Genomic DNA, 25,249 nt, shown 5'->3' on the forward strand with positions numbered 1-25,249 from the left:
GTTTTTGGAAAGGCCCACTGCCTATATTCAATAAATATATGTCTTCTGTCCCTGCCTCACCACTACTGGCCCTGGAGTATGTAAAATAACTGCAGACTGTTGCACTGTGGACTGGAATACAGCGGTGATGTAACAGCCAACACAGAGCCAGGAAATAATTTTGCGCAAGCCTGCTGTAACACTTAGCTGGCTGCGTATGAATTAGGAGGACAACTACACCCAGCACAGACCCAGTACACTGAGGACAGTCACAGGCAGCCCAAATAGATTTTTTTTCCCAAATGTTTTTGGAAAGGCCCACTGCCTATATTCAATAAATATATGTCTTCTGTCCCTGCCTCACCACCACTACTGGCCCTGGAGTATGTATAATTACTGCAGGGCGCAATGCTCTGCATGGCCGATATACAAAAAAATAAAATGTGCAACACTGCAAAAAGCAGCCTCCACACTACTGCACACGGTTAGATGTGGCCCTAAGAAGGACCGTTGGAGTTCTTGAAGCCTAAAATACTCCTAACACTCTCCCTATAGCAGCTCCGGCACCAACAGCACTGTCCCTGATCTATGTCAGAATGCATCTGTGGCGAGCCGCGGGAGGGGCCGATTTATATACTCGGGTGACACCTGATCTCGCCAGCCACTCACTGCAGGGGGGTGGTATAGGGCTTGAACGTCGCAGGGGGAAGTTGTAATGCCTTCCCTGTCTTTCTATTGGCCAGAAAAGCGCGCTAACGTCTCAGAGATGAAAGTGAAAGTAACTCGAACATCGCGTGGTACTCGTCACGAGTAACGAGCATCTCGAACACGCTAATACTCGAACGAGTATCAAGCTCGGACGAGTACGTTCGCTCATCTCTAGTGACAACCCATGAAAATTATTTATCAAGTGTGAGCAGGACAGCTCAGAAATGTGCCAAAGAAATATATCAATAATTGGAGTGGATAAAGGCTTACCTGGTGTAACGAGGAGGTACTCCAGAAAAGGAGACCTGCCTGCCGTCACCCGTAGTCCTAGTAGGCGAGAAATAAACCAACAACTTCTTATGTGCTGTGGGACATCCAGTGGAAATGAAGAGCCGCAGAGAATCCCAAAAGTCCAAAAAGAAATTCGGTATGAACAGTAGTAGGTACAAAAGAAAAAGGAGTTCAGTATTTTTCTTTCATTCTTACTATGATTAGCATTTTCCACACAGCTTCCCTAGACTCCTGAAAAACAAGTACATATAGTTATGCAGCACTGCATGCCCAGCTTCCATATAAATGCTTGGCCGGGCCTACAGGAATCTGGGAAAGAAGGGTGATATGCTGGTTGAAGAGAAGAGAACAACTCCAGGATTTTATTGATCAATTCCCCTATTTTAGAAGGAAATGTTCTGTAACATTTCCACACCATCGGTTTTGGGCAGAGCTGATATAGAGAATAATCTGAGTTTCATCATTGTTTAACTTTACTCAAGTGGAGTCAAGGTACTGACCCCAAGATTGCTGTAATAAAGTTGAAAGCACTTCATTTTACAATTACGAGAGTAAATATACACATATATAAAGTAGCAGTCGTACAATTCCACACATTCTGAAGACCTCCACAAGCTACTGGTGAATATTTTAGCCACTCCTGACTCAGCATATCTGCAGCACGTACAGTATGTGTCTCCATGGTAAAAACTGTGTGCTCCGATTTTGCAGTCATATTTTACTCCATCTGTCTCTTATTGATAAATGTCACCTTTACACACTAAATGGGAAACCACTGGACAAAACTGACATGGAAAAGGACTTAGGGGTTTTAGTTAACTGTAAACGTAATTGCAGCAACCAGTGTTAGGCAGCTGCTACCAAGGCAAATAGGAACCTAGGGTCACAGAGGTGAGGAAAACAACAAAGACATTATTCACTGAAAAAGCCAAAAATGCACTACCTGATAATCTGCAAAGCAGACACGGTCGCCATAGGCACGATCGCCATAAGGCAGGCACAATCGCCACTGGCACAATCGCCGTAGGGTAGGCGCAACTGCCATAAGCCCTAAAGATATGCAGTCAGCCAGACAATGGTGTGGAGGAGCAACTTGTTCATTGCAGGCTAATATGCAGTCACCCACTCAACCCAGCCCAGATTGGGGAGGAGCGACTGGATATAAAGATAGCCTGCACATGTGAACGATACCAAAGATGCCAGCCACAGATGGATGATGACCCACCATACCGGATATCAACCCTCACTGGTATAACAGCGGGTTGCCCTGCATCTCCAAAGTGGGCCACACTGGCTGACATCTTGGGCTCCCCCAACAACTCTGGCAAACTACATACAAAAATACTAATGCATACTAATAAAATGTGGGTGTTGGTACTGCATTTTGGCCAAAACGCATAGGCTGACGGGCCGCGCCGAGGCCACACCGCATCCGTCAGTACCTACGCTAACTCACTATAAATTACATAAAATCACAGAGGTGAGAAAAACAACAAAGACATTATTTACTGTAAAAGCCAAAAATGCACTACCTGATAATCTGCAAAGCAGACACGGTCGCCATAGGCACGATCCTTATGGCGATCGTGCCTATGGCGACCGTGTCTGCTTTGCAGATATTAACAGGTAGTGCATTTTTGACTTTTTCAGTGAATAGGATCATAGGGTGCAGCAAAAGAGGTCATGAGGCACATGGTGAGAACATTGTTCTTCCTCTTTACAAGTCACTGGTCAGACCACACATGGAATATTGTGTATAGTTTTGTGCACCGGTACTCAAAAACGACATATCAGAGCTTGAGCGGGTTCAAAGGCGGGCAACCAAAATAATAAATGGAACAGATGGACTACAATACCGAGAGAGGTCATCAAAATTGGGGTTATTTAGTTTATAAAACTGACAACTGAGGGACGCCCTAATAACTATGTATAACTATATCAGGGGACAATACAGAGATCTCTCCCATCATCTATTAATACCCAGGACTGGGACTGTAACAAGGGGGCACCTTACAAGTCTAGAGGGAAAAAAAGCTTTTACAACGACATACAAGTCGTAAGAGCAGTGAGACTATGGAACTCCCTGCCTGAGGATGTGGTGATGGGGAACTCACTGAAGAAGTTTAAGAGGAGCCTGGATGCCTTTCTTGAGCAATACAATATTATATGTTATAGTCACTGATTACTTCAGAAGGCTCGGTGATCTGGAGATTATTCTTATTGCCAGATTTGGAGTCAGGAAGGATTTTGTTCCCCTTAAATCAGGAGAATTGCCTTCCTCAGGATGAACATTGGAGGTAATAGATGGAACTATATGGGCATATGTATTTTTTCAGCCCAACATACTATTGTCACTATGTCTGAAAATCCTAATGTTGACATTTCTGAAGTCAATTATTTGTCTCTTGGATACATTTATCATGTCTGTTGAATAAGTGAAATCTGCATTTCTGTCTAATTTCTAAATCCTATTCAGTATCAAGTGCTGATCCTCTTCATATTCATCACATAACCACAAAATTATTGTCCTTTGAAGCAAAGAAATGTGACGTCATAATGCAAAAGAGACTTTAATTCAACATCCAGAATTATCTCCAAAACAAATATCTTGCATGAATTTTCGTGCTGAAGGCTTAATTGACTTCTGATTCATTGTCCTTCTTTTCTTCTGTTTTTCTTTCATGCATATTCTTCTTCTTTTCTTCTTCCAATATTGCAGATGAAAGATTTATGAAAGAATGCTCACATGCTCAGAGGGTATGTCTTGTAAGCATTATGATTTACAAGAAATGACCAAAAGAACTTACTTCAAGGGATGCTCTATGGTGGAAACAGACCCTCCCTAAATATCCAGGGAGACTCGAATTGGGAGACTAGGGAAGGTCTGTATCCATCATAGAGCGTCCCTTGAAGTAAGTTCATTTGGTCATTTCTTTTATATCATAATGTCTACAACAAGAGTGGGAGCATTCTTTTATAAATCTTTCAGCTGCATTTCCTTTCAGCTGCATTTACTTACACTCTCCCATTACGAATGTCGTCTTCAGTGTTCTACCTATAATTATCAATTTCTGTTCGCCATTTTCGTTGTGTCGCCAACGCCAGGTGAGTCCTTTTTCCTTTTTTTTTTTCTAAACACATAGACCATTTTATCTCTGATGTGCTGTCCTGATTGTGTGTTTCTTCTTCCAATATTCTTCTTTCTTCTCATTCTATTTTCCTTATTATTCATTTATCCTCCTGCTCTTTGTTGTTACTCTCCTTCAGCTCTTCCCCGTTTTTCTTTTTTTCTATGCTGCTTTGTTTTTTCTTTATCTTATTACTCCCTCATTTTTCCTTTCTACTTCCCCTTCTCTTTCTGCTTATCTTCATTATCTTCTTCTTCTCTTCTTATCCTCCCGCTTATTTTATTTTACCTTCATCAATTTTTACTTTTTCTTTCTCCTTTTTCTCCACACTTTATTTTCTTCATCTCCTATTCTCATTCTTATTATTTTACTTCTCATCCTTCTGCTTTTCAATTTACCCTGTTCATTATGATTTTCTTCAAGATTTTCTCCTCCTTCCTTCTTTTTATCATATCCTTTCTTTCTTCTTAGCCTTTTGTAACGCCCCACAGAACTTACTGTACGTATGGCTGGAGGTCTAGCCCCTGTCACGTGATGCCAACACTCTATCCGGACCCCTTGGGTGATATGCCATGGAAATAACAGAGTCGAGTGCAGTAATGGTTTAGCAATCTGACAGTGCACAAATTTACTAACTTTGAGATTTGCAACAACAAGCTGAATTCACAGTTCCTTGCAAACGTATTTGTAACAGGTACACAGAGATGCAGCACTAAGCAGGCAATTGAGCACAACAATAAGATACAGTACTATTGAATTGAAGATACTCTGACTTCAATGCTCCCTCACTTCCTTTCCTGAAGATTGATTAATTAGACAATTTCCCCGCTAGTAGATTTGAATGAAGAGTTTATTTAGATTTTAGTGAAGGATTAATGAAGGAGAGGGACAAGTGGCTGCAATGCTAATCATGGCTTTGACTTCACCAGATAACTGTGACTTACTTTTTGTAGAAGATAGACCTCAGAAAGGTTCTTCTTTTCCTCCACTGTGTGATACCAAGGGAGTGGGTTTTCACCTTACTCCACCTAGGGTGACAAACGTGCTGTAATTGACTTCTCCTCTCTGAAAACTGAACTGCAATCTCTCCTCTCTCATACTTGGCTGAGTCTGCCATTCTGCTCACTTTCACTCCCTTTTCTCACTTTCTGGAATTCCTCCTCCTGCATAGGGACTGGTGAAGCTGCTTCCCGCCCTTGAGTTCTCCAACAGTGAAACTGAACCTGACTGTCAGCCAATGAGAGACCAGCTTACATAAGTGTTAAGCTCTAGGCTTAGAGCATAAGGGGAGACACAAGGTCTCTCCCACAGACGGCACCTTCTATATCCGTGGATGGCATACAGAAAAGTGAGATAGGACAAGTGTGCTGTGAGTGTTCTTTAGGACTCATTGGGCCACTACACTTCTCTTTCTTTTTTGCCTTGTTCTCCTTTATTTCTGCTCTTGCTAGTCTTCTTTTCTTCTACTTCACAATTCCTATTATCATTATTCTTTTTTCTCCTTGCCTTTCTGAATTTTTCTCCTTTCTTGATCATCCTTGTTTTCCTTTTACTTAATCTCTTCTATCCTTTTTCCTCCTTTTTCTTTTCCATTTATTTCTCCATCTGCTTTTCTTCTTCCTTTTTTTCTCCTAATGTTCCTCATTGTTATTCCCCTCCTGTTCTACCTTTTCTTCTCTTTTATGGTATCTTCTTGTCATGTTCTTCGTTTTCTTTCATTATTTTTCCTTTTTTTCTCCTTTTCTTTCTGCATTTAAATATTTAATTTAGTAACCTAATGTCAGGAAAAAGTAAGTATCTATACCCTATCTATGTAGAGTGCTACTAGTAGATTTTACTTCTGCTGTACTTATATCCTCTTTTACCTTCTCTTCTATTTGTTTCTTACCGGACTCTAGCTTTGTCTTCAGTCACCTGCAGCATGTAGAATGATAATAAGCTTGGTATATGAAACAAAATAGTGTCACGGCGGCCATCGCCATAGCTCTTCCGATAGTAACGTCTGCAGTGGAGCCCAACAAATTATATGGCATTGTAGAGGATGTGATATGTCATGACGCCAGTGCTATAATAGTTAGGTGTGAAGAGGCAGTAATACATGGAGGCCAATGGTTAGGATAATATTCTTAACCTTCTTAACCTTCTCAATCTTCTTTACTGTAATTTTATCAGAGCAAGTAAAACAGCAATTGTCTCAATATAGGGTGAAACTAGGTGGCATTTCTCCACAGACATTAGATTGGCAGATCCAATAACTTGCATGAAAGATGTCCGGGAATATTTGGGAGAGATGAGGCGGCAATATCACCATTTATATACCGTGACTTTCAATCTACAGGCAACTCCTGGCCCTGGCTGCTGTGCTGTCTACATCACCCAGGAGCACTTCACTAGGTCTCAGTCACTTCTGGGCCATCTCCTAGCTAACAGGCACCTTTCCGTTTTACCTTGCATGTTCAGAAGCACAGTTAGGGGCTTGAAGATGGGCTTCCGTCCTTCCCTCTTCACAGCTCTCACCGCCTCCGCAATCTGTCCTCTCCTCAGTCTGCCACAGATCTCCACCGACTCCTCACTTGAAAACTGTATCACACCATCTCACTGCTCTCCACTGACACTCTGACTATCTTCTCCGACTAATGGACTAAAACTTGACTGCTCTCTCCAACCAGCCTCTCTTCAATATAATGTCACTTCCTCTTGTGCCATCCCACAAGGGCTCTGGCGCTCCTTAGCAACCCACTAACCAACCAAGGCCTGCTTCTCAACTGTCATTCCACTGTCAAATAGCCAATCATATTATTAAACTCCCCAGACAGACTGGCCAATTAGAGCTCAGATTTCTAGCAGCCAATTAGAAATAGCTGGTTGCCAGGCAGATTAAATTTAGCTCTGTTACAGGATAGATTAACCCAGAGTTAACCCCTGCATTCCCTGGATGAACTGCAAACCTACATAAAATTAGCAATAGCTCTTTTGTAAGACCTCTTCTGGGCAACTACACATGTATAGCATTTATGATGAAGTAACATGTTTCCTTCAGAAGAATGAAGCGTTTCCTCTTCCTGTGTTTGAGACAATTACTGCTTTGTACACTTGTGTGTGGTCACCATGGAGGACTACACGATGATGATGACCATGACCACCATGATCTCCATCATACTAAGGCAAAGACTAGTATGTATCAGTGTATGCTTTAAAGCTCCCAAACCAGTTTGGCACTTCTCAGGGGTATCAATGTATCTGTATCACAAACACTTTGAGCCCTGGCAGGATAAAATTGAGGTCCAAGAGGGCAGCACCGAATTTATTTTACATCGAGGCAACTCAAAAGCAAATAGATTCAACTGACCAATATTGACGTTGGCAGATGCAAATCTGCAACCCAAAGGTTATGTGGTCAATGATTAAGAGAGAATGCCAATAGAATGCATCCACGCTCCTATATAAAGGTATCTGAGACACTGTATGAACCTGGCAAGGTCTGAGGCATCCAGGAACATTGTGAGTATAAAGCTACATACAGATATTGAATGTTTTTGACATTTACACCGTTGTTGGGTTCAGTAATTTTTCATGTTTTTCTTTATTTTGCTCTCTTTAAAAAGACCTATTGAATCCAATACTCTTCTGATTTGCCAGCCTTTAGAATACAATGGGTTAATTGAGGTTCCAATTATTCACTTAATCATAAACACGACAAAAAGATTTACCGACTATAATGTAAGAGTGGCCAAAGACCATAGATGTGTATTGGCTGAATCCACAGATTTTGACAGCATCGGATAATCATCTAATGTGTAGCTGAGAAAACTGTGATACTTTATTACATTATTGACCATTGCATGAAATGATGCGTTCCCACGTAACAGAAGCCTCTTGTGGCTGAGATCTCGATCTCGCCCAGTCGCGGCAGCCAATGGAAGCACGATCTTGTCGAAAAGGTCGGCAAGGTAGTGCAGCTATTAGCAGAATCTCAGCCACATGCGGATTCTATTACATGGGAACGCACCCTGAAGAGGTCGTCCTCTTTAAACAATTCATTTTTGTAAGAAATGTCACCTGATGAAAATGACATCCAAGCAAGCATTGGTAATCTGTGGGGAAACAGTGGATCAATTATGCTGCAGCAGAACAGCAGGAAACATGAAGGATTACCGGATGTCCATTAAAATCAATAGGCAATATATGTAATATATGTATCGGGTCCTCCAAAATGAGAGATTCGCCCAACACAACAGGGCAGATTTATAAAAAACTTGCTAACAGAAAATCTGTCTTTGTTGCCTACAGCAACCAATCACAGCACAGTTTTCATTTTTTTCAGTAAAACTTAAAGAAATAAAAGCTGAGCTGTGATTGGTTGCTATTAGTTTTTCTTTAGGCAGTTTTATAAATCTGCCACAATGGATCGAACCTAGCAATTACACTTTCTACAGCATGTCTATTTATGCTGCAGACTGGCACTAAAGAATTTAGACCTTGAAATAAAAGGGTTGAATTACACAGCTTTTCAAATGCAGCCAAATCTCCTCCATATATGTCTGTAGAGTGCATTGGGAAAGTCTTCAAACCCTTTTGCATTTTTACATCTAGTTATGTTGTGGAAATATGCAAATAAAAAAAATAGGTTTTCTCCATCATTATGCAGTGAGTACCCCATAATGACAAAGTGAGAACAGAATGTTAGAAATATTTGTTAGCTTTTCATTTATATAAAAAAGTTAACATTTTGTACTGACATAACTATCCACATCCTGCACTCCATACTTAGTAGAAGCATCTTTGGCGTGGATTACAGTCTCCAGTCTTCTTGGATATGATGCCACTAGGTTTCCACACCTGAATTTGGGGATTTTCTGCCATTTTTCTCTTCAGATCCTGTTGATCTCTGTCGGCTTAGAGCCATCCATGGACAGTCATTTTCATGTTCTCCAGAGATGTTTAAGTCGGTTCAAGTCAGGGCTCTTGATGGCTAGTTAACCACTTGACCCCCAAGACAGTTTTGGACTATGTGACCAAGCCCAATTTTTCAAACTTGACATGTTTCATTTCATGTTGTAATAACTTTGGAATGCTTTTCCTTATTACAGTGCCTGAGATTGTTTTTTTCATGTCACATTGTACTTTATATGAATGCTAAATTTAGTTTGGTATGTTTTGCATTTATTTCCCAAAAAAAATCAAAAATTTAGAGAAACTCTGAAACAATTAGTATTTTTCAAAATTTGATAATTTCTGCTTCTAAGGCCTCTTTCACATGGCCGTAAGCGTTTTTACATGTGCCTACTGTCGCCTTAAAAACACGTGAACGAGTGCACAAATTTAACGTTTGTGCGTCTGTTCTGACGGCACAGGTCCGGCTTATATAGGCTGAGGCCGCAATGCCGTTGGGCAGTGAAAGACAGCTTACCTCTGCTAAACTGTCTCCCCCTTCCCTCCCCTTCGCCAGCTCACCTTCTCTATCCACCTCGCCCCTTCTCCGCAGCCAGCAATGGGAGGGGGCGAAGCTAAGGTCTGCCTCCGTCCCGACCCCTCCCACTGCAAATAGCCAGAAGAGAGGAGAGAGGAGGAAAGAAGGGGAGGGAGTTTAGCAGTCACACTGCTAAACTCCCTCCCACCTCCCTTCTCCAGCCGCTGTTATTGGCTCCCATAGGAGTCTATGCAGTGGCCGACGTATTCCGGGCAAAAGAATAGTTCCAGGACTGTCTTTCCTGCCCAGCGTAAAAACACACAGTGCTATATTGGCCGGCTGGGCGTTTTTACGCCACGGGAATACGTCTGTGTGATGTGATGTATTGGTATCCAATGCATCAGATGGTAGCGTATATAGGCTGGCCGTGAAAACAGCAGCCGATATACATTTGTGTGAATAAGCCTTAAAGGGGTTCTGTCACTAAAAAAGAAAAATGCTTCACTTATCTATTCCTCCCCCATCAGTCTACTTACCAGATCTTCACCTCCCTTATCTTCTCCTGTCTCCTGCAGTCCGGGCCCTCACTTTACCGCCACTTGCCTGATTCTGCTCCTTCCTGTGAGGTTACTTACATTAGCTTGGCAGTCTGCCAATGTACGTTATGTCACTGCTCACAGGCCAGCAGGAGGACTGCCTATCTTCTTCAGAGATTGCTCATAGGAGCTGTCTCTGAAATAGATTACAATTCCTTCCTAGGCAGTGAAGCTATAGCACAGGGACCTGACCTTCACTGACCCAGCAGGAAGGAGTTTGTGATAAGCAGCCTTCATAACAAGCTCGGCCCAGCCTGCAGTGAGCTGACCTGGGGCACTGGAGAAGCTCAACCAGGAGAAGATGTGATAAGGAGACTGACAGGGAAGGGATAGGTAAGTTTAGATAATTTTTCTTTTAATGACAAAACCCCTTTAATGCAGATAGTCATACCACACAAAATAGTTAATAAATAACTTTTACCAAATGTACATGTTATATTGGCATACTTTTTTAACTGTCCTTTTTATTTTTTACACTAGAAGACTTATAAAAATAGCATCAATTTTTCAAATTTGGAAGAATATTCCAAAACTTAATTTATTAACAGCCATCATATGGCTGGAAGATAGAATGATTGGCCTCCAGTCAAAGCCCTGTGATATCAGCTGTCATCAGACACTAAGATCATGGAGCTCTAGGGGATTCTCTGCAAGGACATTTTAAAATGTGCTACAGAGATAGATAAGGATTTCCTGGATGTTTATAGTTTATTGGCAGTCCTGAAGGGGTTAAGGGCATTCATAGAGTTGCCCCTAAGCCACTCCTCTGTTGTCTCAGCTATATGCTGTTGGAAGGTGAACCTGCTGCCCAGTCTGAGGTCCCTGGCGCTTTGGATAAGGTTTCATTAAGAATATCCCAGTACTTTGCTCCATTCAGCTTTCCATCAACCCTGACCTGAGAGATATATACTGTTCATGGCAAAAAAAAAAAAGATAAACGCTATTCAATTCTTTATGTGTATCTCAAAATCCCACAAAAAATACAAGCCATCTCATAGGAAATGGTACATTAAATTTTATTACTAACCCCTTCTTGACATGCACCATACATATACAGTGTATGTCTGTGTATGGAGCAGGCAAGCCCCCTCCATACATGGCAGATGTCATCCATCTTGACAACTGACACCTGCCATTAACAGACACAATTAAACATGCCCAAATCAGCTTTCAAGGAGTCCCAAACAGCCTAATCAGATTGTGGGCTGTCGTTCGGATGTCATGGCAGTCAGAGGCCTTCTGAAAACCCTCATGGCTGCCAAGTATTTCTGACCATTGAGATGTGCAGAATGCCTGCAGAAATACTATAAAGAGTAACACTAAAGTTTTACAGCATAATGAATAAGCAATCAAACAATCCCAAAGTCTAATTTCCTATGGGGACTAAAAACAAGTAAAAATAAGTGAAAACAATAGATTTCTTTAATATTGTAAAAATAAAGAATATTAAACATTGAAAACAAACATTTTCCTTTTTTTATAAGCTAATGAAATTAAAAAAAACATTTTGTGTTGCCACATCCACAAAGGTTTGATCTATTAAAATAATGCAATTTTTGGCATTTATCTTGCATTTCTTCCTAAAACCGTCAGACGGAGGTGTTCGTCTGGCACAGAAACCTCCTGTAAGAAAACTATTTATTCACGATATTTCTGGTTCTCCATACAGTGTGCCAGAATTTTTCTTCAGCTATAACCTAAATCTACTGATTGTCATCTCATAACTAAGTGATTTATGTGGACTACTACTCGAAGGTATATAGACAACATAATTACTAGTTATCTGTACTGAAGAATGTTTTCTTTGCCTTTTAGAAACATGAAGGTCCTTCTGATTTTAGGAGTAGCTCTACTTTTCACGTTGACCTTTGCTCATCATCAAGAGGGTCATCATGGCAATGATGACAATGATGAACATGACCACCATGATCACAAAGACAGCCATCACAAGAAAGGGGAACACCATGACAAGAAACATCACCATAATGAGTCCTTGGCCTGTCACAAGATAGCTCAATACAATGCCAAATTTTCCTTTGACCTGTACAGACAAGTAGCTCTAGACCATCCTTCTGAGAACATTGTCTTCTCTCCGTATTCTATTTCTACTGCATTTACTTTCCTGTCCCTTGGTGCTAAGGATCGGACTCGTTCACAAATCATTGAAGGATTCGGCTTCAACACTTCTGAAATCTCCGAGCAAGAAATTCATGAAGGTTTCCACCATCTTCTGGACCTCCTGAATAAGGCAGACAGGGAGCTGAAGCTCAGCACTGGGAACGCTCTGTTCATTTCCAAGGAACAAAAGATTCTCCAGACGTTCTTAGATGAAGCCAAGAGGCTATATCACTCAGAGGCATTCTCTACTGATTTCAAAAACACAGACGAGGCAAAAAAGCAGATTAACAGTTATGTAGAGAAGCAGACCCATGGCAAGATTGCTGAGCTGCTGGACAGTGTTGACCAGGACGCCATGCTTGTCCTCATAAACTGCATTTATTTCAGAGGTAATCTATTACTTTATAACATAGGGTAATGCAAATCCAGCTCTCCCTCCACCCTCAGCAATGGGTTCATAAGCTGGAAACATTTTCTAAAATCTCTAAGATGAGAGAAAACATTGAAAATGTCCCTTCTTGGTGCCAATAATTGGTCAGGACAGGAGGTAATACTTGCACATAGGACATGGCTGGCTACTCTAGTAGATTGGTCAGCTTTATCTTTACTCCAGTCCGGCTCTTTATTGGGTGTAAATCATATCTGCAATCAAATATCACTACCGGTACTGAGCTCCTTTCATATCATACAAGAAGATTATATTTTTCTCTTTCTTTCTAGGGAAATGGGAAAAGCCGTTTGACGAAAAATGGACAAAAGAGGGAGATTTTCATGTCAATGAGAACAAAACTGTAAAAGTGCCTTTTATGGTTAGAACAGGAATGTACAATGCGGCCTTCACAGATGAAGCCTCTGTGGTCTCCATACCCTATAAAGGAGATGCCTCCGCCTTATTCATCCTGCCAAATAAAGGAAAGTTATCCGAAGTAGAGCAGAATTTAAATCCAGAAGCAATTAGGAAGTTGCAGAACGCCATGCACATAGGGTAAAAAAGCTATTTATCTATTGCATCTATCAATCATTTATTAGAGAGCAACAAGTGTTTTTTTATTATAACAGTGAAGAAGATGTAACCATAGTCAGCCATTCTGGATTATATTGGGGCTGATTTTAGGCACCCATTTGTTGTTTACATGTATAGGGGTCTTTCATTACTCTCTCTTCTTTGGTGTGTCCATCACTGTTGTATGTATATCTCTTACAATCACAGCCCTATGTCTTAGTTTGGGGCATTGTTCAGGGGAATATAACTTTATGTCTTCCACCGTAGTGCAGAGTACCACTCTCTCCTTCACCTCTCCTCTTTGTGTGTTTGTCACACTTGGGGCTTAAATACATAGGTGCGTTTTAGTTCCGTTATGTGGCCGTAAAAATCACGGCTGCATAACAAGACAAAGCCATTTATTTCAATTGTCTTGTTTTGACTATCGGGATTCTCTCTCGTTAAGGGTGACTACCCACTAGCTTTTGCGAATTTGCTGCGTTTTTTTTCCAGGTATCTATGGGGCTTTCTAATATTAAAAACGCATTGCGGCAAAATCGCAATTTACCGTGAAATCGTGATTTTGCGCAATGCGATTTTAACATTGACAAGTCCCATAGACCCCTGGAGAAAAAAAACACTGCGAATTTCGCAGTGATAAAGAACTGTAGTGGGTAGTCATCCTAATACTACATGTGAGAAAGATAGAGCAGGACTCAGCTTCCCGTTTTTTGTTTTTTTTCCAAGCTTGCATGTTCTAGTGCAGTGTTTGAATGGTCAAAAAAAACCACGGTTCATGCGCAACTTTATCGGGCTCAACTTTTAAATCACCCATATGAAAGTAATCTGAGTGAAACAAAACAAAATTCTGCAATGATGTTATTTTGATTCTCTTACACAGGGCAATGACATTTTTAATCATCACAACCCTGTGGCTATGCACACCTTGCTAATTTCAATGCCTATTTGATGTGGTATATGCACTGACTATACATCAGATCCACAGTGAAATCTGCGTCCAAGAGTGGTCAATGAATTCTAATGTAAATCTGCACTGCTGTCTATACGGCACAAATTTGAAATCTACGTTCGGGAAAAAAAACACTAACAGGTCACTTCTTCATACGGAATCCATGTCAGGAAAATATGAATGTGGACTTGTCCTCTTGAAAAGGACTTCATCTATGTGCAGATCCATGGCATTTGCAAGTGCAAATTCGAGACTTAGCAGCAGACTCAAGTTTGGAGTTTTGGGGGTCTGGCATTTCCACAGTGAGGTAGTGATGTCTATGGGTCAGTCCAGATGCACCATGGGATCTAAGAATACAAACTCCTCCTCTTAGGGTTTTCATTTGCTTCACTACAGGACAGGACAAAGCATACAGTAGACTGAAATGTGGAGATATGCGTATCCTTATGTATTAGCCCAAAGTGTGCTCTTATGGCTTACGTCTCCTCCATATTAGACCACTATTTTGAAAACATCTAGTCCATGTTTTGGAGTTTATGCACAATGAAGAATCTGCATATTATTTTATGGGGTCTACAGGTTATGTACTATCTATAATTCTGTTGCTTTTATCTCCTTAGGCTGCTGGATGTAGTTCTCCCAAGATTCTCTGCCTCCGGCACTCTCAGTCTTAAAGATACATTAAGCAAAATGGGCATAACAGATGTCTTCTCAGACAACGCTGATCTATCTGGAATCACTGGAGAAGCCAACATGAAGGTTTCTAAGGTGAGGTCTATCATCTATTTATTATTTATCTATTGTTTATGAATGATAGATTTCAATAAGATCCTTTACCTCGCCCTCCATAGGTTGTCCATAAAGCTGTGCTCAGTGTTGATGAGAAGGGGACAGAAGCAGCAGGGGCCACAGCAGTTGAGGCAATCCCCATGTCGCTGCCTCCGCGTATGGAATTTAACAGCCCTTTTTTTATGTTTGTGCTAGATCACAAAACTAAATCTCTTCTCTTCAGTGCAAGAATTGTCAACCCACTGGAATGATTCTCTCCTAAAGTCTTCAATAAAATATTATCATTTATCAATGTCCATTTTTTTCTGTTTTACGTTGCTGTAATATTTAGAGAAAAGACAAATTAACCAATATACCAACCAAGGAACCACACCCTGTAGCACCAGCATGAGATTACATAGTTCTGCTGATCCTAGAAGAGGAAGCAGCTGTCAGTTGTCCGTCACTTCTCCGTCCTTGTCTATATTGCTCTCTGATAAAGTACATATTGGAAAAGAAGAAGTAAGGCAAATGAAAACAGGAATAAGTACTGATCATGTGAAGCTTATGACTACTTCAGGAGTAATCCTGCAGTAAGTTACCAGTGGAGGCCCAGGCCCGGGTCATGAAACCACTTACAACTAGTCCAGCTGGCCATTAAATGAACAGGAACTCTGGTTTGGCCAATCAATGTGTCCTTCTTCTCTATAAGGGATATTACACATAACCCTTTTCAAAAGGGTCCTTCCAACTAGGCAAACCTTGTTCATATACCCTATTAGGATGTCCTAGAGAGGTTTTCATGCTTGGGAATCCCTATATCACCCAGAGGGGACAGCCACTAGAAAGAGCAGCTGCTCTCCAGGACTAAATGCAATCTGTATTACACTGCAGCCCGTTCACTTGAATGGAAATCATATGATACTACAATTCTCGATAGAAAATCACCTAGCAGAAGGGGCAAGTGTGACTGCCCTCATCTAGTAGGCGATCAGCAGAGTGTCTGCATTCTGAAATTAAGAGTTCCATCTGGGACAAGCCCAATGATTTATAAAGATTATTTTTTATTTTGCTCACTTTTACATATTGACACCAATGAGGTGTAAAGTAGGTTTACTTGAACGGCAACTGCACCTTTTGTACCCCCGTAGCTTAATCCATGACTATAAATGTAAATGTCTGAACTTATGTTATAACTTCAAATAGTTTACCCACTATAAAAGTATAATTCTCCTGCCATTTTTTATATTCTCATATAGGTGGCAGTATTATAGAAGGTACGTTGTTTTATATAAGAGGCAGTACTATAATAGTTATATTGTTGTACATAAGGGGCAGTATTACGATATTTTCCTGACTATAAGGCCTCTTTCACATGGACGACAGCGATATTGCCATGACAAAATCGCAGCAAATCGCAGCTGTGTTCTGTGCCATATCGCTGCATTTCCTTGCGGCAATTTGACGATTTGGTGGTGCTACAAAGTCGCTCTTAGCGCTACAAAGTCATGTGACTTTGTAGTGTTCTTTTACTGTGATTTTCGGGGGGGGGGGGGGCTTGGCATATAGGCCCTACCACAAAAATAAGCTCTAGCTACATTAAAAAAAACTAACAGAAAACAATACATTACTTAATAGGTGCTGTCCGTCCGGCGCACTTCTCCTCTGGCGGTTCCATCACACTTGTTTGTAGTCTTTAACCATCACTTCCTGGTCAGCGGGGTTCATAAATCCCACTTCTAGGAATTGCTGGCTGAGATTGAGCTGCGGCGCTCAAGAACCAATCAGAGCCAGTGCTTCCTGAAGGAGGGATTTTTGAACCTTCTGACCAGGAAGCAGCAGCTGAAGACTGCAAACAAGTGTGGTGAAACTACTGGAAAAGTGCAGCGGCAGAGTGGACATAGCCTGTTAGGTAATCTATTGGTTTTCCTTTTTTCAAATGTAGCTAGGACTTATTTTAGGGACAAAACAGTAGGCCTTCCTACTGTAAAAGTTGCATTGCACTGCACAAAAAGCGCAATTTTGTGCGTGGCAACACAAAGGAAGGCTCCATAGAGAAACATGGGCTACAAAACATCGCAAATCGTGGCTGTATAGAGCATGCTGCAATTTTTCTTTTTCCTCCCAATGTAGCAGCCTGCAAAATATCACCAATGTAAAGGAACCCATTGGAAAGCATGAGCTTGACATACTTGCGATTTGCAGCACTGTCGCATCGTGAGAAAAATTGCACAAATTTGTCGTCCATGTGAAAGCAGCCTAAGAAGCACATTTTATCTCCAAAAAACTATTATCTTGTCCAAGTACCTTTAAAATAGTTAGGCCGCCTGTGCACGACCGGGTTTGAATTACGGAATCCACAAATATCTTTCGCGTTGATGTTCTGCAGCATTCCAAACCAATTCAAACAAATAGAGCATCGGCATGCCTGCTCACATCAGCAGACTGCGATTTTCAGTCCATTCATATATAAACAGCAGCACGGCAGAGGGAAAAAAAATAGCAAACCTTCACATTTCCTTTAGAAGGTGAAAAAGTACTTATCTTTATTGCGACATCCCAAAAGAGACAGGCAGAGCAACATTTTGGCTAATGTAACAGCCTTTTTCAAGCGATTTTCAGCTCGTGGGGAAAAAAAATTTCAGCATGCTCCATTTTTGCACGGATTCCATGCGGACGGCTTCCGGTGGACCTGTGGTTCTACACATTTCCCTGTGCACACCTTCGCAGATAGGGGTTAATTGAGCTGGCTGGTTGTGGTATTCTCCACCAGTCAATCCCCCTTGTCTGCTGCAGATAAATACCAGCAAACTCTTGTGAGAGATTGCTGGTCATTTTATTGCTTCTATGTATCATTGTCACACTCAGAGCTGGTGTTTGCATGCTTGTCTGAAGGGTCTCTCTTCTTCCCTGAAGACAGTCTGGGCACCTGCTGTCCCTCCCCTCCTTGCGTTCTGGTGTGGTACATGCTTATCTGTAGTGTCCCTCTCGCCTCCCCTGAAGACGGTCTGGGCACCTGCTGTCCCTCCCCTCCTTGCATTCTGGGGTGGTACATGCTTGTCTGTAGTGTCCCTCTCTCTTCCCCTGAAGACAGTGTGGACACCTGCTGTCCCTCCCTTCCTTGCGTTCTGGGGTGCATGCATTTTGTAGTGTGTGGTACAGTTATCACACAGGTGCAGACCACCCGCAGGTTTCTCCCTATTCCTGGGCAGGTGCGGTCCCAGACGTCTGATGTCCTAAGTGTGTGTCAAATGGGTGATGCCTGACAATGTCCCCTATGTCAGTATGTTTGCTGACTCTCTATTCCCCTAGTGTGAGGACACTTGGACTGGCTATAGTTGACCATCTGTATGCATGTGAGCTCTGGGTGGGGTTCCTGTTATATGTTGTATGCACAATCATGTATGTTGGTGTGAACAGTGACGTGTGATATGTCTGTGCAGATGGACAGACATGTGCTTTATGTGCAGTCCTGTTCTGTGTTCAGTGTGTCACCACCTCCTTAGAAGAGTTCTTTAACACAAAAACACCATTTTAGGTAAATAAAGTAAATTGCACTTTTTGCTAGTTATCACTAAACTAGTATTTTACTTTATTGTGACGCGTTTCGGCGGTACATAGCCGCCTTTCTCAAGCAATATATCAATTTACAAACATACATCTTTATAAACACAAACAAATTAGTCTTACTTACAAACACACTATCACGGAGGACACCGTGTCTCGGCGCCATCTTGGCATCATGAGGTCATCATGTGACGCTATACGTCATTCTCATCACGTGATGATACCTACGTCACCATGTTCATTCATAAAAAAGAGATGAACGAACACGAATGAACACGGTGACGTAGGTATCATCACGTGATGAGAATGACGTATAGCATCACATGATGACCTTGTAATGCCAAGATGGCGCCGAGACACGGCGTCCTCCGTGATTGTGTGTTTGTAAGTAAGACTAATTTGTTTGTGTTTATAAAGATGTATGTTTGTATGTATGTACCGCCGAAACACGTCGCAATAAAGTAAAATACTAGTTTATTATCGGTGTCTTGGTTCCGGAGCACGGGGGTATTTTTTTGCTATTTAAATCTATTTGGATATTCAAAGCCCTACGAGGGCTTTAACCTCGGGACGTCTCTCCTAACACTTGGGATTGTGGACCAGGAATTACTTAAGGTGATCGTGGACTTTGGGTGCCGGTGGCTCCTCCATTTAGAGGAGTCCACTGTGCACCAGGTGAGTGGACACTCACTATGGCCGCCTGCAGACGAGCGGAAATCCCGCCGCGGGATTTCCCGCGGGATTTCCGCCGCTGAAAGTCTGCATAGGAGTGCATTACAATACGCACTCCTATGCAGACGGCCGCGGTTTGGCCGCGCGAAATCTCGCGCGGCAAACAAACCGCGGCATGTTCTAATTTTCTGCGGGGCACGCACTCACCTGGCCGCCGGCTCCGGTCTGCGCATGCGCCGGCTGCGCGGCAGCCGGCACATCAAAGAGCCGGGGCCGCCAGGCGTGGGTGAGTACGCGCTCGTCCCTGCAGGCTCTGGGGTCGGATCGCGCGGCGAGATTTCTCGCTGCCGGATCCGACCCGCTCGTCTGCAGGCAGCCTATTCCATATATTTATTTTTATTTGTGTATGAGGCGCTGAGATATTGTTCTTTTTATGTTACCATACAAAAAACGGAATAGAAAGTGATCAAAATTCTGCACAGATCAATAAATGGTACTAATAAAAAGTACAACTCATCCGCAAAGTAAAAGCCCTTACACAGCTCCGTTGATTAAAAAAAAAATTAAAATGCTAGGAGTCTTTGAATGTGAAAAAGCAGCGAAAAAGAAAAAAACTTTTATAATTTGGTATTGGCATAATCGTACCGGCCTGTAGAATGATTTTAATATATTATTTATACTGCTCAGAGAATGCAGTGAAAAATTAAAAAAAACATGCCAGAATTACAGATTTTGTTAATCTTGCCACTAGAAAAAATGGAATAAAAAGCTATAAAAATTTACATGTTCCTAAAAATTAGATAAATGAAAACTAGAGTTTATCCTGCAAAAAACAAGGCCTTATAGGGCTCTGGCAATGGAAAAAAAATTAATACGGCTCTTGGAATGTGGCGACACAAAAGTAACCCTTTAAGAAAAAAAATGTTTTAAATGTGCAAAAATAGCAAAACATTTTAGATAAAGCAATGAATAGAGTATTGATCTTCAATTCATCAGTTTTATTGGGTATTTGACGACTTTTATGGGTTGCAACCTGCCATTTAGAAATAGCTGATGTTACTAGAGAGCTTGGGTACCCTTTATTTTCAGAATGCTTCTTTAGGATATCAGTTTGTTCAATAAAGTCACAATTTCTAGAGCAATTCTTCCGGATCCAGCAAAACTGACCGTAAGAGATATCTAATTTCCACTTTTGCCAGGATTCGAACCTGCGACCTCCTACAATCCTTTATACTGAGCTATTCAGAATGCTGGATAGCTCAGCTGAGTCATAGTCCTGTGTTCCATACTATGTATTTATGTCTATGTTTTCCCTGTCTAGTCCACCCCATTTCTTGTACCTTCCCTAATTTGTTTCCTATATGAACCTTGCTCTCTTCCCTCCTTCCCTGCATGTTTATTGTGCTTTGTGCCTCTAACCAAGCTATCCTCTCTCGTACCTGCTGCTCTACAAACTGAGTGTCCCACTTATGTAACAGACCCTGGCTTTTTCTCCTGACTTCGCTATTGCTAAACCCTTTGTACTGCACCAACATCTCGTTACCGAACCCCAGCTGCCTCCTTGACCTCATTTTTAGCCAGCGGCGGAAGCAAAAAAGTTGTCAGTCACCCTTGGAAGTGGTAAAAGTGACAATGATAGCTCAACAATATGTTCAGAACGTCCTCCAGCCACATGTGTTGCCTCCAATGGGGATTCCAAATGGCATTTTCCAGCAGGATAATGCTCGACTGCACACACCAAAGGTGTCACAGAAATGTCCCCACAACATTGTCACACTTCTGTGACCTGCTCGGTTGCTAGATGTATTGCCAATAGAACATGTATGGGACCTTCTAGGATGCCAACTTTGAGAACCTATGAGTTTGCATGATCTAGAGCAGGGGGGGTCAAACTCATTTTCTCCGAGGGCCACATCAGCCTTATGGTTGCCTTCAAAGGGCCGATTCTAATTGTAAGACAGTAAAGTAAAAGTAAACCCCACAGTGGCCCGATTGGTAATAAGGTCCTCCATAGTGGCCAGTGACGCACACCATTCTGTGCATACACACGCACACCATTTTGCACATACACACGCAAACTATTCTGTGCATACACACACACACACCATTGTGCGCATACAGACGCAAGCCATTGTGCGCATACACACGCACACCATTGTGCGCATACACACGCATGCCATTCTGCGCATACACACGCATGCCATTCTGCGCATACACACGCACGCCATTCTGCGCATACACACGCACTTCATTCTACGCATACACCCGCACTGCATTCTGCGCATACACCCGCACTCCATTCTGCGCATACACCCGCACTCCATTCTGCACATACACACACGCACTCCATTCTGCGTATACAGACGCACTCCATTCTGCGCATACAGACGCACTCCATTCTGCGCATACAGACGCATGGCATTTTGCGCATACACACGCACGCCATTCTGCGCATACACACGCACACCATTCTGAGCATACAGACGCACACCATTCTGCGCATACAGACGCACACCATTCTGTGCATACAGATGCACACCATTCTGTGCATACACACGCACTCCATTCTGCGCATACACACGCACTCCATTCTGCACATACATACGCACTCCATTCTGCGCATACACACACACACCATTCTGTGCATACACACGCACTCCATTCTGCGTATACAGACGCACTCCATTCTGCACATACAGACGCACTCCATTCTGCGCATACACACACACACCATTCTGCGCATACAGATGCACACCATTCTGCGCATACACACGTACTCCATTCTGCGCATACACACGCACTCCATTCTACGCATACAGACGCATGCCATTCTGCGCATACAGACGCACGCCATTCTGCGCATACAGACGCACGCCATTCTGCGCATATACCCGCACACCATTCTGCCCATACACCGCACACCATTCTGCCCATACACCCGCACAGACACACTCTATTCTGCGCATACACCCGCACAGAGGCACACTATTCTGCACATACACCCGCACACCATTCTGCGCATACACCCACACACCATTCTGCGGATACACACGCACACCATTCTGCGGATACACACGCACACCATTCTGCGCATACACACGCACACCATTCTGCGCATACACACGCACACCATTCTGCGCATACACCCACACAGACGCACACCATTCTGCGCATACACCCGCACAGACGCACACCATTCTGCACATATACGTACAGACACATACACACATATATACATATATATACAGACACACACACACACATATATACAGACACACACACACGCATATATACAGACACACACGCACATATATACAGAAACACACGCACATATATACAGACACACACGCACATATATACATACACACACACACACATATATACATACACACACACACACATATATACATACACACATATTTACACACACACACACACACATATATATACAGACACACACAAAAGGATCCCACTCTGCAGCTGCTCCTCCTCAGCGTTGCTCTCATGTTCTCTGCAGTCTTCTTCCCTCCTCTGCGGCCGTTGTTAGTCTGCTATCAGCACTCCTCTATTACTGTCTGCACTAGACAGAACAAGCCGAGAGCAGACTGCCTACTGACAGCAGCACGGAGGAGTGAGGGAACTTACTGCACAGCCGGCGGGCCATAGAAAATGAGGCAGTGGGCCAGATTTGGCTCGCGGGCCTTGTGTTTGACACCTGTAATCTAGAGGCTCAGTTATAGCAAATGGGAACTGATATTCCACAGGATATCATACAGAACCTTTATGCCTTCATGTCCACCCATATCACATCTTGTATCCAAGCTAGAGGTGGCACAACAGGGTACTAGAGCTCCATGCCCACTCGTATCATATCTTATATCCAAGCTAGAGGCGATACAAAGGGGTACTAGAGCCTCCGTGCCCGCTCATATTACATCTTGTATCCAAGCTGGAGGCGTTAAAACGGTATTTGAGCCTCCATGGCCGCCCGTATCACATCTTGTATCCAAGCTAGAGGCGGTACAACAGGGTACTAGAGCCTCCATGCCCGCCCTTATCACATCTTGTATATAAGCAAGAGGCGGTACAACAGGGTATTTAAGCCTCCCTTCAAGGGGTTAGTTTTCTGCAATAATTTATCCTTTTACTCTGATATTGTAATCACATATACCAACGTTACACTCACACATAGAAACACTGGCGTAACAATAGAGGTCACAATTGCAACCTGGCCCCTAAGCTAGAGGGGCCCGAAAGCCCCACTCACCACTTATATCACTGCAAGGCTCCCCCAGTTTGTCACTCAGTGTAGCATGACTCCTCCTACCTTTTCCTGTTCACTCTGTAGCATCAGGAGAAGGAGGCGGAGTTTTGCTATGGTCTGACCAAACCGAGCGATGGACAGCATGTGAGAAAGTGTAGAGCTGCAGACGGAGAAGTCAAGCGACAAGCAGTATGTGAGTGCAACCCCCCAGAGGGGTGACCCTGGGCACCTGGATAATGTGAAGAGCTGGGAGGGATATGTGCTGACTTGTCATGGTGGCACTTACCAGGCTCTGGTCCATGAGGGATGACACGTAGCCAAGGCCAGAGCAGGATTGCAGGTCAGCTTCGACACCCCTAGGATAGGGAACGCCAATAAACGGGATGAGGGGGGTTGTAGTTATCACTCGTAATGCCACCGTTCCCACACACAGATATTCTAAATGGGGGAGAAAGGAACACAGAGGCTTGTGTGTAGTACCTCGGGTCCCCAGGAATGGTTAGGGCCCGGTATAACTTTTACTTGCTTAATAAAATTTTACAAGTAATGCAGGTGCAATTCACTTTAAGTACAGCAGACTATAGCTCAGAGGTAGGGAGGATACACATGATTAATACGGTCCTACAGTCTACATTTTCTGTATGTCACCAATTCTGGATTGGAAGCACTCCAGAGGAGGGAGGGGGTATGGGTCACTCCGCAGACTCTATGGTAGACTATTATTGAAAGACAAGGCTTAAACAATAAATACTCCGCATGGCAGGTGTGTGAGTGTAACTCAGTAAAGTACCTCTGTGCGGGGATCCTAACTATGGATGGCTGCACAGGAAAAGCCTGTAGTGTGAACTGGTACCTTGTTTAGAACATTTGTATGGCTCTCTCTCTCTCTTTAGGATATTGGGACTCACTCCATTCACATACACACTCCAAATACTATGGGATGTTGCACCTCTTCCTCTATTTTCATCTACATGGAAGCTGAAGGTGCTTCCATATGGCTCTGTGTTAGCACTCTTTTGCGATTCCTGAAGATGGATTCCTTTCCCACTCTCAATCTCTCCCATTTATAACTTCACTTATACCACATGACATGACAGACTGATACATTTACATGCATGCAATGATTTCATTACAGTTAACCTTTCAAGCGCCGCAACACACAACACACTCACTGGATATGATAGGACAAGCTTTTTACAGTGCATCTACATAGGACAAAACATGTATGACATTTATGAAGGGAACTAGGAAGGTGTTCTGGGCCACTACAGTTTCCACCCTACTTAAGAATAAGCCGCCCCCGACGCCTCTAAAACTGAGTGTATCCATCCGGAGACGTGCCATCTTGAGTGTCTGACTTTCATCCCCTTTAAGAACACACTGCTCAATCATAGGGTGTGCAAAGTGAAACATGTAAACACAACTCCTACCTCTAGTCAACTATATATAAGGATGTACCCATCCCCAGTGTACTCTGACTAAAGGCCCATTTACACGTAGCGATGATTGCTAAAAAAAATTGCTAATCGGCGATCGTTTTAGCGATTATCGGTGCGTGTAAATGGGCTCACATTGTCCACTTTTCGGACACTGTTAGCTGATCATTAAATTCAAGCTAACCTAAAAATCTTTCTTCACTTTTATCAGTAGTTCTCCACGGGGAGTGCTGATAGCATTGTTTTCCCGTGGAGAACAAAGGATCTGAGCGCAGATAATAGCCTCCAGCTATTAAGTGTGTTCAGGGAAGGCTTCATGTGCACACTTAATTGGTATTTAAGTAGCTACTTAAATACCAA

At 42.7% G+C, this 25,249-nt stretch overlaps 1 protein-coding gene across 1 annotated transcript; it reads left to right on the forward strand.

The window, feature by feature from the left end:
- The first annotated feature begins 7,585 nt into the window (after window positions 1-7,585).
- On the forward strand, window positions 7,586-15,259 carry LOC136631446 (alpha-1-antitrypsin-like). Its single transcript, XM_066605739.1, has 5 exons — window positions 7,586-7,607; window positions 11,928-12,619; window positions 12,951-13,215; window positions 14,803-14,950; window positions 15,034-15,259. The coding sequence occupies exons 2-5, from the start codon at window positions 11,932-11,934 to the stop codon at window positions 15,220-15,222; spliced, it is 1,290 nt and encodes a 429-aa protein (XP_066461836.1). The 5' UTR covers window positions 7,586-7,607; window positions 11,928-11,931; the 3' UTR covers window positions 15,223-15,259.
- Window positions 15,260-25,249: the final 9,990 nt, after the last annotated feature.

The sequence above is a fragment of the Eleutherodactylus coqui genome, chromosome 6 (assembly GCF_035609145.1).
Source record: "Eleutherodactylus coqui strain aEleCoq1 chromosome 6, aEleCoq1.hap1, whole genome shotgun sequence".
Lineage (NCBI taxonomy): Eukaryota > Metazoa > Chordata > Amphibia > Anura > Eleutherodactylidae > Eleutherodactylus > Eleutherodactylus coqui.